Source organism: Pantherophis guttatus, chromosome 5 (assembly GCF_059756535.1).
Source record: "Pantherophis guttatus breed Tessera chromosome 5, ASM5975653v1, whole genome shotgun sequence".
NCBI lineage: Eukaryota > Metazoa > Chordata > Lepidosauria > Squamata > Colubridae > Pantherophis > Pantherophis guttatus.
In genome coordinates, this window is record NC_142067.1 from 106,924,267 (window position 1) to 106,941,571 (window position 17,305).

Genomic DNA, 17,305 nt, shown 5'->3' on the forward strand with positions numbered 1-17,305 from the left:
ACTGACTGAATGAATGGAATCAATTATCAAATGTAAGACCAGCTGATGGCTGCATACAATTAGCTACATTTGTCAATCTTCGCAGCCCTAGCTGGGGAATATACAGTTCCCACAGCAGTCTTTGGCATCAGAGGACTTGCATTACTTAAGGACCAAAACTATTTAGTACAGTACTTACTGCTATCTGTAATTCATATAATGACGGATTTTAGCAGTATTGTCAAGATAACGATGCAATAGTGAATCACTATCAGGGCAAACTTTCTTCACTATGACAAATATGTTCCTTTTTAAAGAGGCATTCTAATGAAGGAGATCTGAATTCGGAATACGTGAAGAATGTAGTTGGGTTTTTGTTTTATTCTCGAATAAAAAGGAATACGAGAAGATGAGCCAACAGACATTTCATTAAATAAATTTATTTGTTAAAATAATTTAACTCCAGATACAACTGCTGAGTTTGCATTGAGTTCTATGTACAATTTGTTTTATTTTGAAATAGTTTCGATTTAAACAACTGATAACTTATAAAATGTAGTATTTTTTTTCCCCATTTATCAGTTGTAACAGAGGTCCACAGTCAATTGTTAAAGATGCTTATTCAACTCTAGAAATGACAAATTGTCAATGGTTACATTTGCAAAAACACACTGCAATCCCTTTTTAAAACCTGATCGAAAACTCAGAAAGGAAAAATTCACAATAAAATCCCAAAGTTGCCAAATTTGCTTTATTGTGGAGTTATTTCAGTTATATTGAAGACCATGCGTCACCTCACCCTAAACCTTTAAGCGGCATATATGACATAGAAAATACTAGCATGTTTTCTGACCAAAAAATAATAATAATGGCAATTTTTAAATAAAGGGATATATGGTACAGGTAGTCCTCGACTTACAACAGTTCATTTAGTGACCGTTCGAAGTAACGTCACTGAAAAAAGTGACTTAAGACAATTTTCATACTTATGACCGTTACAGCATCCTCATGGCCACATGACCAGGATTCGGATGGTTGGCAACTGGTTCATGCTTATGACGGCTGCAGTGTCCCCGTATCATGTGAACACCTTCTGACAAGCAATGTCAACAGGGGAAGCTAGATTCACTTAACAACTAGGTTATTAATTTAACAACAGCTTAACTGTGGCAAGAAAAGGCGAAAAATATGGCAAAACTCACATAACAAATGTATTTTACTCAGCAACAAAAAAAATGTGTGCTCAATTTACGGTTGTGAGTCGAGGGCTACCTGCATTTATTGTTGGTACCACCAGATGAGGAATTCCTCAGAAACTGCTATCGATATTTCCATGTGTGCTGAATCATCTTACAAAAACATTCTGAACAGATGTTGGAGCTGTCCAACCAGTTTCAAAGGAAAAGAGGGACTCACCGCTGCAGAAAAATACAAAGCTCTACGCAAAGAATATCGGGTCTTTGGATGAACTGATAATATTTTAAGGCATGTTAGTCCTCCTTCCCAAATTATGTCTACTGGATCTGCTTAGAATGCAATACAGGTAGTTAGTCTCAACAAGCAGTCCCAAGGTATGTAATATTGCCGACCAGATAAATTGGAAAATGTCACCAATACATATAGAGGCTACTGTCTGTATGCTTGAATAGTGGCATATATAGTGTCGGAATGACCTTGTGGCCAAGATGAATGTGCCTGTTTTGATCTAGTTTTTAAAATCTGTGTTCTGGGACAGCCAATGGCAAGATCATCTTTACAAACACAGTGATGGCCAGAAAATGACGAAGTATCTCACTGTTACAAATTGGGAAGGGTAAGGATTGACAAAGGAACATACTCTTGCATTGGCACTAGGAATCCCTTTTAGCTGCTACTAACTGTAGGTCTACACTCATGACTTGAGAGAGTGGGAATCCACATAACTGTAACTATAACTGATAGCCTTGGATATCCCCTCTTGCTGATTTATATCATTTTGGTCAAATATACTACTCAGTGACAGAATCTAAATTGAATATAAATTGTTTCTTGGAAATAGCAAATCACCTACTTTTGTATGAAAGTATATTGTTATTGTAAGTGAAGATTATACACTACAAAGTAGTTGCGGGTTTTTTCCCCCCCAAAGCTTCTTATTAAAATAACGCCTTGACAAAAATAAAGAAATGCCATTTATGCTCCTCATTCTTTTTACATCAAATAATCTGACATGCAATACAGGACTTCTTTTTGGAATTAATCAGTATAAGATGCACTCAACACTCTTCTATACCTGCTTATTCCACTTTTATTTGATCAGTGAAATTATTTTCTGACATACTGCTGCATAATGTTTCTCCTAAAAGAATTTAAAGATTATCATTCATAATTTTTACCTTAATACATGGAAGTTGCCAATAAAAGCTGCATTAAGGTTCCGTAATTCTTAAAGCTCAGCAAGAGGTTTGGGAAGGAATTACATTTCTATTACAGGACCTCGCTGTTTAAATGACAACTCTTTGCTCTCTTGATTATGAGGGAAAAATAATTCAAGAACAAAGGCAAGTCATAGCCAATAATCATCCATATCATTATTGTTAGAAATTGATCTAATCTAAATTAAACGTGTTCTACTGTGTAAGGTATAAAGTGGCCAAGTGGTGGTGGTGTTTTTTTTTTAAAAAAGGCGTTTAAAAATTCATTTGCTTTTGATACCCTTTAGATTGCAGTTTGTTTTTCTGCTGATCAAGGCAAAATCTCAGAACTCAAGTTCATTACAGCATTTGTAAAAAGTTGCACTCACCAACACACTCACACATCCATACACAGAACATACATTCCTTTCCACTCATCTACACAAGAAATTACAGAACTACTTCACAAGATTGAGAAACCAATCTTTCAGGATAGTATTTGGACCATAGGCTCAGTGATATTGTATTTTAAAGGCCAATTTATCCATCAAGGTCCATTATCATTCCACCATTTCAATCTTAAAACTTTCTGATTGGAAACTTCCTTGATTGTAAGACATAATAGATATAATTGGTGCTGTTAAGTCATGCAAATTTTAAGTATTTCACTGCTATTTAAATTAAAATTAGAGGCTGAGCCACCATTTTAAAACAATGCTTTCACTCACTATTTGTCACAGCAATAACCAGGGCAACAGGATCACTTTAATGGCAGCACCTGACTAGCATGTTAGGCAACTGAAGACACAAATCCTTTTCTCATTCCCACATGGAATTAAAATATTTTGTATTCACCTTCTGAGACAAAGTAATTCTACACAGTTAACCAGAATCGCCAACAGTAAAGATATAATAAAGTGGCAAAATTAAATTCCATAGCTCAATTAGTATATCACATCCAAGACACAGCCCTTAAAGGCAAAAAAATAAACTGGTATCCTTAAAACTAAAAAATATAGGATGCTTTTACAGCCCCCGTGAGGTTTCTGCAAAAAGGAACGTCTGAATACAACATGGCTTCATTTTCCTTACAAGGTGGTACTTGTTAATGTGCTAGCAATGTTCCTCATTAGTAAGGCCAAACAATTCTTTTTACCCCATCATGTCATGGTTGCTTCTTCCTGGATCAGTAAAGAGATTAATGCATTTCCTGCTCTGTAAAGCAAGGGCTGGTTTGGTATCTTGACTGAACAGCAGCTGAAGCAATCCACCATTTTCTGAGCAACAATGAAGAATATTTAGCATATTTTAATGTTTCAGTGTTCTCTTTACAAGCTGTTGGTTTTGTTTTTTTTTCCAGAGCTTCTCTCTTTCCGTTCAAGTACTGATGGAGCATTTTCCTTTTTGCATCATGGGATCACAGAAAATAATGAATGTAAAGGAAATAACAGAACTGTAGATTAGTTTGCCAATAAATTTATCAACACTTGCGTCAAAAATAAAATTAGCATATTTGACTGATTTGGCCACAAGTGATAAAAGTCCTGAAATTCAGTAAGTAGATACCTTTTGTTAAATCTTTACTTATCAGTACAGAATAATAGGCAGAGTGCAAAAGGTCTTTGCTGGTGCGCTCCTTTTCACCGAAAACTTTTCTTAATTTAAAGCAAGTAGCTGTTAACTGACAAGCCAATGTGCACGGATTGTGCTCACCCTGTAATCTGTTGGCTAAGCCAGAGAGTAGAACATGCAGAAGATGTGCTGCAGGAAAATAAAGCTTCTCAATTTCTTTTTTTTTTTTTAATTAAACTGATCACTATTTATCTTTCACTTGGAGGTTCAGTGCTACTCCACTTTGAATTTTTGACCAATTTTAAATCACAGAGTGAAATAGTCTATTCTGTCACCTTACCCAAATACAGCAAATTAGGTCCAATCCCATCCTTGGAATGCTATTGTATATTACATGCAGAGCAGCATGGGTCATCTTTATCTGGTTGAGAGGCATAGTTCATTTGTCTGACAATCTCTGCAAAGAGCTCATCCACCATGGTTTTGCTTTTAGCAGACGTCTCCATAAAAGGACAACCCCATTCTTCAGCCAGGGCTCTGCCTTCACTGGATGAAACTTCTCGCTCACTCTCCAAGTCCACTTTATTTCCAACCAAGATTACAGGGACCTTCTCATATCTGCAATTAGAGGTAAACAAACAAGGTTGAAGTCTTTGGGCATCTTTGCAAAGATAAAAGCAAGTCAAAATGGCCTCTGCTCTCAGCCATTAGGGTGGTCTTCAGCACAGTCTTCTACAAAGGCTTCATTTAATAAACTTCAAACTAGAGGACAGATCATTAAAGTTTTACTCAGGGATGGGCTTCAGATCCTTTAGCAACGGGTTCGCTGCCCCATTGCTGGGTGGGCGTGGCCATGGTGGGCTGCCTGCACCATGGTGTGGGGGGGGCATTTTTCACCCTCCCCAGGCTCCGGAGGCTTACCTCGAGCCTCTGGGAGAGCGAAAACTGCTTCCCCCGGGCTCCGGAGGTCGGAAACAAGCCCATTTCCAGCCTTCAGGACCTTCCAGGAGGGCCATTTTTTGCACTCCCAGACCCTCTGCATGGCCCCTATATTTACCGGGAATGATGAACGGGCCACATGGAGACTCCTGGGAGGGGAGGGGGTGGGCGTGGCCTGCCAGGGGTGGCATTTGGGGGTTCACTGAACCCCGGAGATCCTTGGCTAGAGAATCACCTAAACCCTGCTGAACCCCCGGTTTTACTCCAGAAGCAGGTATTCAACCTCAGAACTGTTTTCTGCAGCCCCTAAAACTGGGATTTATTCACATGCATGACTCTGGGTGGTTTACAATAATTTTTAAAAATCAGCAAAAAAACAACAACCACCAAGAAGATACAAATAAAAAAAACCTATAAAATCACATTAAAAACATGACACATTCAGTAGCTAAGTTACCCAAACAATCAAATCATTCAGTATAACCATCAAACCACTTCTGAAAAACTTGCCAAGAAAACTGGACGGACCTATCCAGATAAGTCTCTGAGAATTGGATATGATTGAATGGAACAAAAATATCCTACACGTTTCAATACTGACATCAAAATACTGAAATTCAGTATCCATAATCCAGGGCACATACAGAATATATTAGTTTGAACCATAGTGGCACAGTGGTTAGAATGCAGTACTGCAGGCTACTTCTGCTGAGTGCTGGCTGCCAGCAATTTGATTCTCATCGCCTCAAGGTTGACTCACCCTTCCAAGGTGACTAAACTGAGGACCCAGATTGTTGGGGTCAATAGGCTGACTCTGTAAACCACTTAGAGAGAGCTCTAAGTGCTATTGCAATTGCCATTTTGCATACACGAGCATTGCTTAAGTACTGTACATATCAGCATGATAAAAAGTAGACAGACACCAGATTGAATCACTGCAATTATTTTCATGAACTCTATGAAATAACACTGAATCTTTTTAGAATTCTAATTTTGCAATCATCAACAGTTTCAATGTTCTAACTAGCAAAATAATGTCTCTTAGTATAAAAGCTTGAATAAGCTAATGAAGAAAATACTGCCAATATCTCTATAATTTTTGCAAATGTTTTTGGATAAACAAGTGTAATGTTTGATATACTGTATATGCAGTAGTTCAATCTAAAATACAACAATCATCTTTATTCCATGGAAGATGGTTCATGCAACAGTATAATACAATTTGTTCATTTTTTATTAATTGTAATGTATGAACTCGTCCATTATCATTTAGCTTTAAGGGAAAGCAAACCTTGTTGTGACTTTTTCACACTTACAAGCTTTATAGCCGCCCCATGGTCATGTGATCAAAATTCAGGCGCTTGGCAACTGGGTTCATACTTACAACCGTTCCTGTGTCCCAAGGTCATGTTATCATCTTGTGCAACCTTCTGACAAGCAAAGTCAACGGGGAGACCCGGTGCGTTTAAATATCCCACACAGCCAATTGGCCGTAGAAAAGTATCCCTCTGTGAAACACCCGGGATGAAGGGGTGGGGTTAGAGCACTGGTGGACCAATGGTGGGAGAGGACTGCTGATGCAGAGCCAGTCGAGTAAGAATGACCGTGTTGGGTAATCTACGGTGGGGGTCTCGAGATGAAGTGGGTGTTTTAAGGTAGACGTGTTCCATTGTCCTAGACCCTAATAGATTTGATATTCACTACCTTATCTATATATATAAAAGTGAAAACCACTCACACATTAATCACGAAATCTCCGGAACTGTAAAGCCTACAAACTTGAAATTTGTCACGTATGTTCCTCTTGGCTTCTAGGTGCTCACTAAGAAAAGATTTTTCGAAATGACCATCAGAGCATTAGTATTTCCTATATTATTATTAACACACTCTGCTGCTAAGGAGTTCTACTCCCCCTCCCCACTTGAAAACAAATCTGTTCCAAATGCAAAACATAAGCAAAGGAGTTTCAGTTTCAGTTTTACTTTCACAGCAGCTTTACTACAGAACAGTTGAGCTAAGCCATGGCCAGCCTCCTTCCTGTCTCCTTCTTGCTCACACAGCAAATACTGTGTGAGTTTCCAAACACCCCTCAACTCTCTCACACACTGACAGGATGCTAGCCAGATGAATACCGATGGATGCTGCAGGCTGGGACATTCTACTCCCCCTCCCCCTCTGTTCCAACTGCCAGTTGCATTATATTAACACACTCTGATGCTACGGAGTTACACATTCTACATTAAGTTTCAGGCTGCAAGTGTCAATTTATCAAACCCGAGCACATAGTTTCATAGCAAAGCAGGGGCGTCCAACGCTAGTTATAGAATATCTTTACTGGTTACTTCTGGTCTCTTCAAGTTCTTACCCTAAAATTTGCTCTTCATAGTCTGAATGAACCATTGGATGAATCTCTGGGGCACCACATAGTTTCTGTTCCTGCCCACTAGTCTGGGTTTGGGTTCGTCACCACATTAGGAAGATATTTAATTAATTAAATTTATATATTTATTTATTTAATTAAACTTATATATTTATTTATTTATTTATTTAGAAGATGGGGTTGAACAGGATGTTAATTCCCTCCCTCCTGCATTGACCCTCCATATCTATAAGCCAGTTATTTCTTCTTTTGCTTCAAGCATAGCAATCAAAATGTTCCAAAGATTACAAAATGGGAGAAGAACGGGAATCATCCCAAGATTTTCTTGGTCTGAGACTCTGTCTTCTCTAGAATCTTATTTGAAGACTCCTTGGGTTCTCTCTGAACTTGGTTGCTTTCTTAGAGTATCTCAGTGAAAGGAGAATAAAATTCAGTTCTAGGCACTATCTTTCCAGTCTGGGTGTGCCAAACTACCAAAGAATCTTGTTGCCCAGCAGTTGGGAGTTCCTGTGGCCTTTTGCTAGATCTAAATAGCTCAGCTAGGACCTGTAACCAACCTATCTGGGTTTGCCTTCCTTCCCTTCATTTTGAATTTCTTGGGTTTCCCATCTTCATGCTGGTGGAACAGAGGAGGCATGTTACATGTTAAAGAAAATGAAGTGATAATGATTTGGCAGCTGTCTGGCTTCCTTGATGGAGGTAGAGGGAGGAGCTATTGTTGTCATTGATAGTTTCTACCAATCAATGGCTTTTCAGGGTGAGCAAAAGCAAACGGGTGGCCACTGTTAATTGTATGACAAGAAACCTGCAATTACTGCAAGTTCAAATCTCACCAGGCTCAAGGTTGACTCAGCCTTCCATCCTTTCTAAGGTAGGTAAAATGAGGACCCAGATTGTGGGGGCAATAAGCTGACTTTGTATAAAATATACAAAAGTATGAAGGCTATTGCTTAACACACTGTAAGCTGCCCTGAGTCTCCGGAGAAGGGCGGCATATAAATCAAATTAAAAAAAAAAACCTACATCTCCTCTGAGTAAGTTAAAGGAGCCCAGAGCTTGCACATCTTCCTTCTTGCACATGGGATCTGCTCTCTAGTTCCTTCTGGCTGGCTAAAAAAAGGTTAGCATTGCCCTATCTGCAAAAGAGGCACTTACAGCCTCCTACATTCATTGCCATCCTCTAACCACCCTATGCAGGAGCAGGAGATTCATGGCTCAGATCTACAAGCAACACAGGTCAAATCAGAGAGCACACTCCCCATTTCCTCAGAATCTACAGGCCAAAAGAAATCTTGGATAAAATAGCTACCCTGTTTCTCCAAAAATAGGACCCAACCGGAAAACAAATCCTAGCATGATTTTTCAGGATGCTTGTAATATAAGCCCTACCCCCAAAATAACCCCAGTTAAGATTGTCAGCCAGATGGATGCATTTACTACCGTATTTCCCCCAAAATAAGACCCAATCAGAAAATAAGCCCTAATGTGTCTTTTGGAGCAAAAATTAATATAAGACCTGGGCTTATTTTCAGGGAGACAAAGTAGATAATGCCCCAGCTACCACATCAGACATCAGACTGACCAAGATGAGTCCTCAGTGACATTACCAACTACTTGGGAAAGTCTGTTTGTAGCTCATGCCTTTGGCTGATTAGTATTTCCGGGTATTAAAACAACCATGTCAAGATTGTGGGCATTTTTCCCATCTAGAATTAATCCTTTATGGAAGCGGTCCCCCACTTTTGTGGCTTGGAGGCCCGCCAGGGAGGGAGAGGGGAATCGGGTCGCATGAATTACAGGCCAGCGCATGCACGCGCCACAGCTCGACTTGCACAACTGGTGGGTTGGCGCGCACACACGTGCGCACAGCTTGACTTGCACAAGTTGAGCTGTGCACGTGTGGTGGCCTGCTGCTCGCACAGGTCAAGCTGGCCCGCCATTCACACGGACTGGTTCTGAATAGGCCATGGCCCGTAGGTAGTAGGCTGCAGCTCGAGGACCCCTGCTTTATGGTCAAGCTTAATACTGTATATTGTTTTAGAGTTTTGACCAGAATTTTTTGTCAAATACACTTACTCAGTTTTGAAGAAAGGAACGATATTTGCTGCTCTCTAAACTTCCAATGCTATTATCTGTCCTGTGTTGGATTACATATATGTCAACCAAACTAGAAAAACAAAATGTCAATCCTTTTCATATTAGTAGCATTCTTCCCCATGACCAGGAGGGGCTGGCAGCAACTTTTCCACCTATCAAATGTTATTAAAAGGCTGCAGCTCACAAAAGCTTATGCCTTTTAATAAAACATGCTGTTGGAAAAAATGCTAGGGTGTTTTTTTCCTAATGTTTTGCACCACAGATTAATACAGCCTTCCTCCTACAGTATCCCCCACATTATGTTACTGATTATACCCTGCTAACTCTAGATTGTCAAGAACCTAAAGATTTTTGCATATCCCAGCTAAACATATGCATATTGAGAGAAAAATATATGTCCAATCCCATCTATCATAGATGAAGCAGCACAGTGGTATATAATAAAAATTCAAGGTTAAGTAATTCTGATTCCGTTTTAACTCAATTTAGAAAAAAAATGTTCAAATGCATATTGTATAACATTTTGAAAAAACAGAAATTTTGGGAAGTCCAGAAATAAAAACTGCAGGATCAAATGTCCGTGTTAATTAGGATATTTCCCTCAAGTATTTTTTTCTTAATCTTCACTCTTTACACTATGATAACCAATTTTGATTTAAGACCCACTCAATCATGAAGCTCCTTGGGGGAGCCTAAACAAGCTCACATATCTGTGAGAAAGTAAAACAGGAAGAGGAGAACATACCATCTAGTCTAACAAAGAAAAGTACTAGGGGTGACATGATAGCAGTCTTCCAATATTTGAGGGACCGTCATAGGACAGGGTCAACCTATTCTCCAAAGCATTTGAGGGCAAGACAAGATGACGGACGGAAACTTAACAAAGAGAGATCCAACTAGAATTAAGGAGAAATTTCCTGTTGGTCAGCAAAACTGATTTAATTGTGAAACAGCTTGCCCTCAGAAGTTGTGGGTGCTCCATTACTGGACAGTTTCAAGAAGAGGTTGGACAGCCTTTTACCCGAAATGGTATACGGTCTCCTGCTTGAGCAGGGAAAGACCTCCAAGGTCCCTTCCAACTCAGTTATTCTGAATTCTGCAAATAAAACTGCAGACTTTTCTCTTTCGTGGTGTTAAGCCAAATCACTGCTTTGAAGACAAAGGTTCAGGGAATTTGAGACATGTGCAGCTCCCTAAGCAAAGGCATGAGTTTCTTCTCAGATTATTTGTCTACCTGTAATAATGCTTCCACATCAAAATCTGGGAGCATGAGAAGCACATCCTGTATTATACACTAAATTGTCACTCTGCATCTTCTTTTTCTGCTTTCCGTACAAGAAGGAGCAAAAAAACATCCTTTTTTAGCATTTCCAAACTTGGGGATCCCCACAAAAGCTGGCGCTGCAACTCAGAGAACAAGCAGTGATGGTAACTGATGTCAGGATGCCCTAATTCAGTATAATACTGTGTTATAGTTACAAAGTTTTCTTAAATAAGATGCAGTAACAACTCGGAACAGAGAATACAAATGCCACTGCCTCAGCGTTTACTATGGTTTTCTTCATTTACAGTACAGTGGTACTTTGGTATTCATCGTTAATTGGTTCTGGGAGGCCGGATGAGTACCAAACAAGTTTTTTCTATAAGGAGTAAGGTAGTGAGTCACAAAGAAGCTGACACCGACAAGTTCTAGCTTGTCTGTTGAGTACCAGACAAATGATGAGTATCAGGAAAATGTTCGCACCAAAATGCACTGAGTACCAAATTCGATGAGATTCAAAGCAGTTGAATACCAAGGTACTGCTGTATAACAAGTAAAGTTATTCAGTTGTTCAATTGATCCTTGTCTGTAAGCATTTTACAATTACATGAATTATCAGCATAGCCACCATGTTCTTCTGAACAACCATTTGAATTCCTTGTCATTTAATGGATAGATGCAATTCTCTTTGCAAAAATATGGGAGTACTTTGCCTCTGTCATCTGGGCTTCTTTAAGAAAATGCAATCTATTTTGTAGCACTGGGATTTCCTAATGGTCCCCTATTCAAATACTAGCCGGGGGAAATTTTGCTTTAGCATTCTAGGACAGTGTTCCCCAACCTTTCCGGGTTTGCGGCCCGGTGCAGGGAGGCGGGAAGACAGGATGGTTTTGTGCGAGAGGTAGGTGCGCGCAAAGCTTCATTTGTGTGAGTGGTGGGTACACGGGTGAAGCTGTGAGTGCTGGCGCCCGCTGGTTCTGGGAGTCGGATTGCGAGTGACGGCACCCATCACTTGTGTGAGTGGGGCTGTGAACGCTGGCATCCGCCCATGTGAGTCAGGCTACATGCACGCGCCAGCCTGTGGCCTAGTTAGAAATACGCCACGGCTCAGTAATGGGCCGCAGCCTACAGGTTGGGGACCCCCGTTCTAGGATACATAAGGTTGGATAAGTGAGACTATTTTACCAGTTTCTTATTCCTTAGAGATAAAAATTGAAATTCTGCAATGTAGGGTCTTCCCTATCTTTTTATTACAGAATTTAACCTTGATTCGTATCTTTATAGTATAAGTTATAGTCAGGTTATATAACCTGACTATAACTGACTATATGGGTTTTCGATGAACTAGCTTGTACTTTGTGGAGACTCTCAGTCATCCGGGCCAGAGTTGTCTCAAAGGTGCTTTTTCAAAAGGCAACTGGACTGTTTTTTCTTTGAGGAAGACATTTTGCTTCTCATCCAAGAAGCTTCATTGGTTAATTTACTAACGACCAGATGACTGCAAAGAAATATCATCCTTCTACCACCACCCCATCCTGCCAGAACTATTCCTTCCATCGCCGCCGCCATCCTGCCAGAACCAATGAAGCCTCTTGGATCAGAAGCTAAACATCTTCCTCAAGGAAAAAACAGTCCACTTCCTTTTGAAAAAGCACCTTTGAGATAAGCTGTATCTCCTAAAACGAATTAGAAAAATCTCCCATTTCTCTATTGCTTTTAGTTTCTGACTTTATACTTTAGGAAACTATTTTCACTATCTTTTAAAAAGTACCTTTCCTGTTTTTTGAAAGCAGTCTTTAAAAAGCCAATGACCATGTTGGATAAAACTTTGATTTTTTAAAAAAAAAACTTCTAAAAATGGGCTGGTTAGTATCACAGTTCAGGCTGCAAGTTCCAGATGAGCTTTGGCACAACTTTATTAATCTAGAAACATTAGTAAAGTGAAATTATGCTCACAGGTACATCCAATAGAAAGCATAAATCAAAACTGGTGTACTTTGAAAAGATTCTGTTACTTGAAATACAGTACTCTGCCAGACAAACCCTTTATATACAGAACATGGAACATAGAATAGGGTTGGAAGAAACTTTGGAGGGCCCCTAGTCCAACCTCCTGCTCAAGCAGGAGACCTTATATCTGTGATGGCAAACCTATGGCACGTGTGCCAGAGGTGGCATGCAGCGCCCTCTCTGATGGCACGCGAGCCGTTGCCCCAGGTCAGCTCTGCTACGCATGCGTGCACGCCTCCCGCCGGCCAGCTGGTGTTCAGGTCTTTGCCACGCATGTGCTGGGGCGCATGTGGGGGGCAGGGTGCATGCACGGGGGCACGGCACATGTGTGGAGGTTGCACATGCATTGCATTTTGGGGGGTTGGGCATGCGCACGCACATTTGTGTGCGCACGTGTGCACTTTGGGCACTCGGTCCGGAAAAGGTTAGCCATCACTGCCTTATATCATTCTGAACAAATGGCTGTCTAGTCTCTTCTTGAAAAACTCAGTGATGGAATATCCACAATTTCTGGAAGTAAGCCGTTCCATGGATTACCTCCAGAATTTGTTGGTGCTCCATTACTGGCATTTTCAAGAAGAGACTGGACAGACATTTGTTCAGAATTATATATAGTCTCAACTTATCACTGGTTGCTTCAAAGTTACATTGAACAAAAGCTACTTATAATACGATTTCAAAGTTATCATGGCCACACACAGTCATGTAATAGCTTTTTGGATGCTTGGCAACTGGCTCACATTTAAAGTTGTTTGCAATGAATTGCAGTCATATGGCTGTAATTGTTTCCTTTTTTGCCAATTTCCAGCAAAAAACACACATTGGGTAAAATGGATTTTCTTAATACAGCAGTCACTTAATGACTACCACAAAAAAAGTCATAAAATCAGCTCCAGTCATGTAATGAATGACCTGTTAAACCACCACGATTTATGACCATAATTTCAGGTTCAATACGTTGAGGGTTCCAGTACCCCATTAAATAATTTGTTCCGAAATTAACAGTAGTTCTGACACTTAATTCATTTTTACAACTTTTAAAATTCTATTCAGCTGTAGAAAATGAGAAATCCAAAACAACTGGTTTAATGTGAAGATAAAATCATTCATGTATGCACATATCAGTGTGAACACATGACAAACACAGGAATGGAGAGTGAGGTACAGATGTCAAGATCTATGGAGCAGAAAAATTCAGATTGTTTAAAATTCATACATCAAAACAACCTGAAGGAGGTGTGAGAAACAACATGTGGGGAGGAATGTAATGTAATAAAATATAAAAACACATAGATACACACACACACACACAGCACTCTTAGGGGCATGTTGCAGAGGTTGTGTAGGCTGATGGAGATACCATACAGAGCACCGGAAGTAGATGGAAGGAGGAACCGAAAGCTCTGTGTGTGTGGAAAAAGAATTAAATATACACAAGGGCAGAGAGGACAGAGAGAGCTGTATGCAAGGCGCTCCGTGGATGAATAACCATAAGATAAAAAAGAATGACAAGATTGATTTACTCAATGTGAATGGCAGCACATTTGGGTAAGTCTATGGATTAGACAATAGCGATTCCGAGGTGCAGAATTCTGCAAGAGGCTATTGGCCAGTCTCTCTGCAGCATTCAAAGAAGAAGAGCTGCAGGCAGAGATGGATGGATGAAAGCAGGCATGAGTCAGAACGAGGCTGAATCAATGGAGCTTACATCACAGAGGCATTTGCCCAGGCAGAACATTTTGATGCATGGAGGAATAAGAGGAACTATTCCACAGAGCAACTGAACTGCAAATATGTGTGTGTGTGTGTAATTCATATAGGGGAAAAGCAGATGGGAGTTGCAGAAACAAGCCCTATCAGGAGCAGGGAAGGACGATGATGGGTCCACACTTTCTGCAAAGCAAACAAGGCTTCTGGGAAACTGAGCTGCGTGTGTGTGTGTGTGTGTGTGTGTGTGTGTGTGTGTGTGTGTGATATTCATACAGGGGAAAAGCAGATGGGAGTTACAGAAACTGAGCCCTATCAGGAGGAAGGAAAGATGATGGGTCCACGCTTTCTGCAAAGCAGACAAGGCTTCTGGGAAACGGAGCTGTGTGTGTGTGAGTATGTGTGTGTGTGTGCCTGTGTGTGATATTCATACAGGGGAAAAGCAGATGGGAGTTGCAGCCCCATCAGGAGCAGGGAAGGATGATGGGTCCACACTTTCTGCAAAGCAAGAAAGGCTTCTGGGAAACTGACCTCTGTGTGTGTGTGTGTGTGTGTGAGAGAGAGAGAGAGAGAGGGAGGGAGGGAGGGAGAGAGAGAGAGAGAGGGAGAGAGATTCATACAGGGGAAAAGCAGATGGGAGTTGCAGCCCCATCAGGAGGAAGGAAGGATGATGGGTCCACACTTTCTGCAAAGCAAGCAAGGCTTCTGGGAAACTGAGCTGTGTGTCTGTGTGTGATATTCATACAGGGAAAAAGCAGAGGGGAGTTGCAGCCCCATCAGGAGGAGGGAAGGATGATGGGTCCACGCTTTCTGCAAAGCAAGCAAGGCTTCTGGGAAACTGAGCTGTGTGTCTGTGTGTGATATTCATACAGGGAAAAAGCAGATGGGACTTGCAGCCCCATCAGGAGGAGGAAAGGATGATGGGTCCACACTTTCTGCAAAGCAAGCAAGGCTTCTGGGAAAGTGAGCTCTCTCTGTGTGTGTGTGTGTGTGTGTGTGTGTGTGTGCGCGCGCACGCGTGTGTGTGTGTGCCTGTGTGTGATATTCATACAGGGGAAAAGCAGAGGGGAGTTGCAGCCCCATCAGGAGGAGGGAAGGATGATGGGTCCACACTTTCTGCAAAGCAAGCAAGGCTTCTGGGAAACCACCAGCCACCAGGATCCCAAAGGAAGGAGGGGGGGCGGGATTTTGGGTGGAGTAATAAGAGGGAAAGAAGCAGGGGTCTCTCTCTCTCTCTCTCTCTGGGTTAAAGGCGGGGAAGGGGGGGGGTGTCCCTCCCATCCCATCCCTTCCCCCCCCACCCACCCCACGCCCCCCCCCCACCCCCATCACCTCTTGACGCGGATGATCTGGTCTCTCATGGGGCGGATGTCCTGGAAGCTCTGCTGGTTGACCAGGCTGTAGACTAAGATGAAGCCCTGCCCGTTCTTGATGTACAGATCCCGCATGGAGGCGAACTGCTCGGTGCCGGCTGTGTCGAGGATCTCCAGCACCGACGGCGAGGCGTCCACCTCGATCTCCTTGCGGTAGAAGTCTTCGATGGTGGGGTCGTACTTCTCGATGAAAGTGCCCGTCACGAACTGCACGGTGAGCGCCGATTTGCCCACCCCGCCCGAGCCCAGCACCACCACCTTGTACTCCCGCATCCTCTTCCCACGCCAGAACTCGGTCGGCCGCCGCTCATCCGCCGCCTCGGGCGTCACCCGGCTGCCGCCGCCGCCACCACCGCCGCCGCCGCCGCCGCCACAGCAGCATCTTCCGCCGCCGCCATGGCTTTAAAACGACGAGGGAATCCAAGGGCGGGAGGGAATCAAAAGAGGGGAGGGGGGGAAAGGGAGCGCTTCGGCCGCCGTTGGCTCCAGGCGATGCTCGCCGATGGCCGGAGCCGCCTTCAAGGGACCACAGCGAACGCGGCGGCGGCGGCGGCGGCGGCACTACTGCTGCTGGCGCTGCCAGGAGGCAGAACTTCCCGCCCCCTCATAGCCCGTAACCGAGGGAACTACCAATCGGATCGAAGCTGGGCGTTCCGTCACGTGGTTGCAACGGAGCCGTCTCCACCAATGGGCGCTGCCGGAGAAGCTGAGCGACACGCTCGCCTTCTTCCTTCCTTCCTTTCTTTTCTCTCTCTCTCTCTCTCTCTCTCTCTCTCTCTTTCTCCCCCCCCCGCCCTTCTCCACCGCTCTTTCTCCTTGTAGCCTAGGAAACAGAGACCCGCCTTTTTCTTCCCCTGTAGGCCAGGGCAAGTTTCGAGGCCCGTCGTTTCGAAGGTCTCCTGTCGAGAAGGGCATTCCCCCCCCCCTCACGGGCATGTAACCGAAGCAAGGCCAATGAAGGCGGCGAGAGGCGACGACGGCGGGTCGCTTTTGGCTGCTGCTGCTATACGCGCGGGAGCGGGACAATAAAAGAGTCTTTTGGGATTTTCTCCGTGTTCCTGGTTATTAAAATGTCACGCTTTGCTCTCGCTCGGGAATGGGAGAGGCTGATGTTCCGACTCCCTGAGGCAAGGAGTTACTCAAAGAGCCATTTGGACCTGTTTCCCATAGAAAACACTGGGAGCCACAAAACCCTTCCCGTGCGTGACTATTTCTTGAGCGGCCAAAAAATTAGCATATGTAGTTGAATTAAACGTTCTGTTTAATTCTTTTCTTGGATTTAATCCATGGTTGGCCTACCGGGGGTTTAAAAAGCACAATAAATCGCATGCCAGCGAGTGCTGCACATTGGCGCTTGTGGCGCATATTTTGAGTGACAGGGAGCCGCAGCACAGGAGTGAAAGAGCCACATGCAGCTTCAGAGCCACAGGTTGCTGACCCCTGCCCTGGGGGAACTAGAAAGCTTTCATTAAATTTATTTATTTATTTATTTATTTATTTTAATTTGATTTATATGCCGCCCTTCTCCGAAGATTCAGGGCGGCTTACAATGTGCTCAGCAATAGTGGGGCCTTCCCCCAATAGCAATAACACT

General features: G+C 42.6%; 1 protein-coding gene and 1 long non-coding RNA gene across 3 annotated transcripts; one reads left to right on the plus strand and one right to left on the minus strand.

The window, feature by feature from the left end:
- Window positions 1-399: 399 nt before the first annotated feature.
- RAP2A (RAP2A, member of RAS oncogene family) lies at window positions 400-16,339 on the minus strand. Of its 2 annotated transcripts, XM_087895491.1 has the most exons (3): window positions 15,671-16,299; window positions 6,622-6,705; window positions 400-4,562 (listed from the first exon to the last, which is right to left on the minus strand). In XM_087895491.1, the coding sequence occupies exons 1-3, from the start codon at window positions 15,982-15,984 to the stop codon at window positions 4,325-4,327; spliced, it is 636 nt and encodes a 211-aa protein (XP_087751617.1). In that variant the 5' UTR covers window positions 15,985-16,299; the 3' UTR covers window positions 400-4,324. The 2 variants fall into 2 exon arrangements, with proteins under 2 accessions (XP_087751617.1, XP_034273678.1); XM_034417787.3 differs by lacking the exon at window positions 6,622-6,705 and having other exon boundaries at window positions 15,671-16,339.
- Window positions 15,819-16,755, plus strand: LOC148113550 (uncharacterized). The gene is made up of 2 exons (XR_015734573.1): window positions 15,819-15,925; window positions 16,572-16,755. It is a non-coding gene; the product is annotated as an uncharacterized LOC148113550 (long non-coding RNA).
- The last annotated feature ends 550 nt before the right edge of the window (window positions 16,756-17,305 follow it).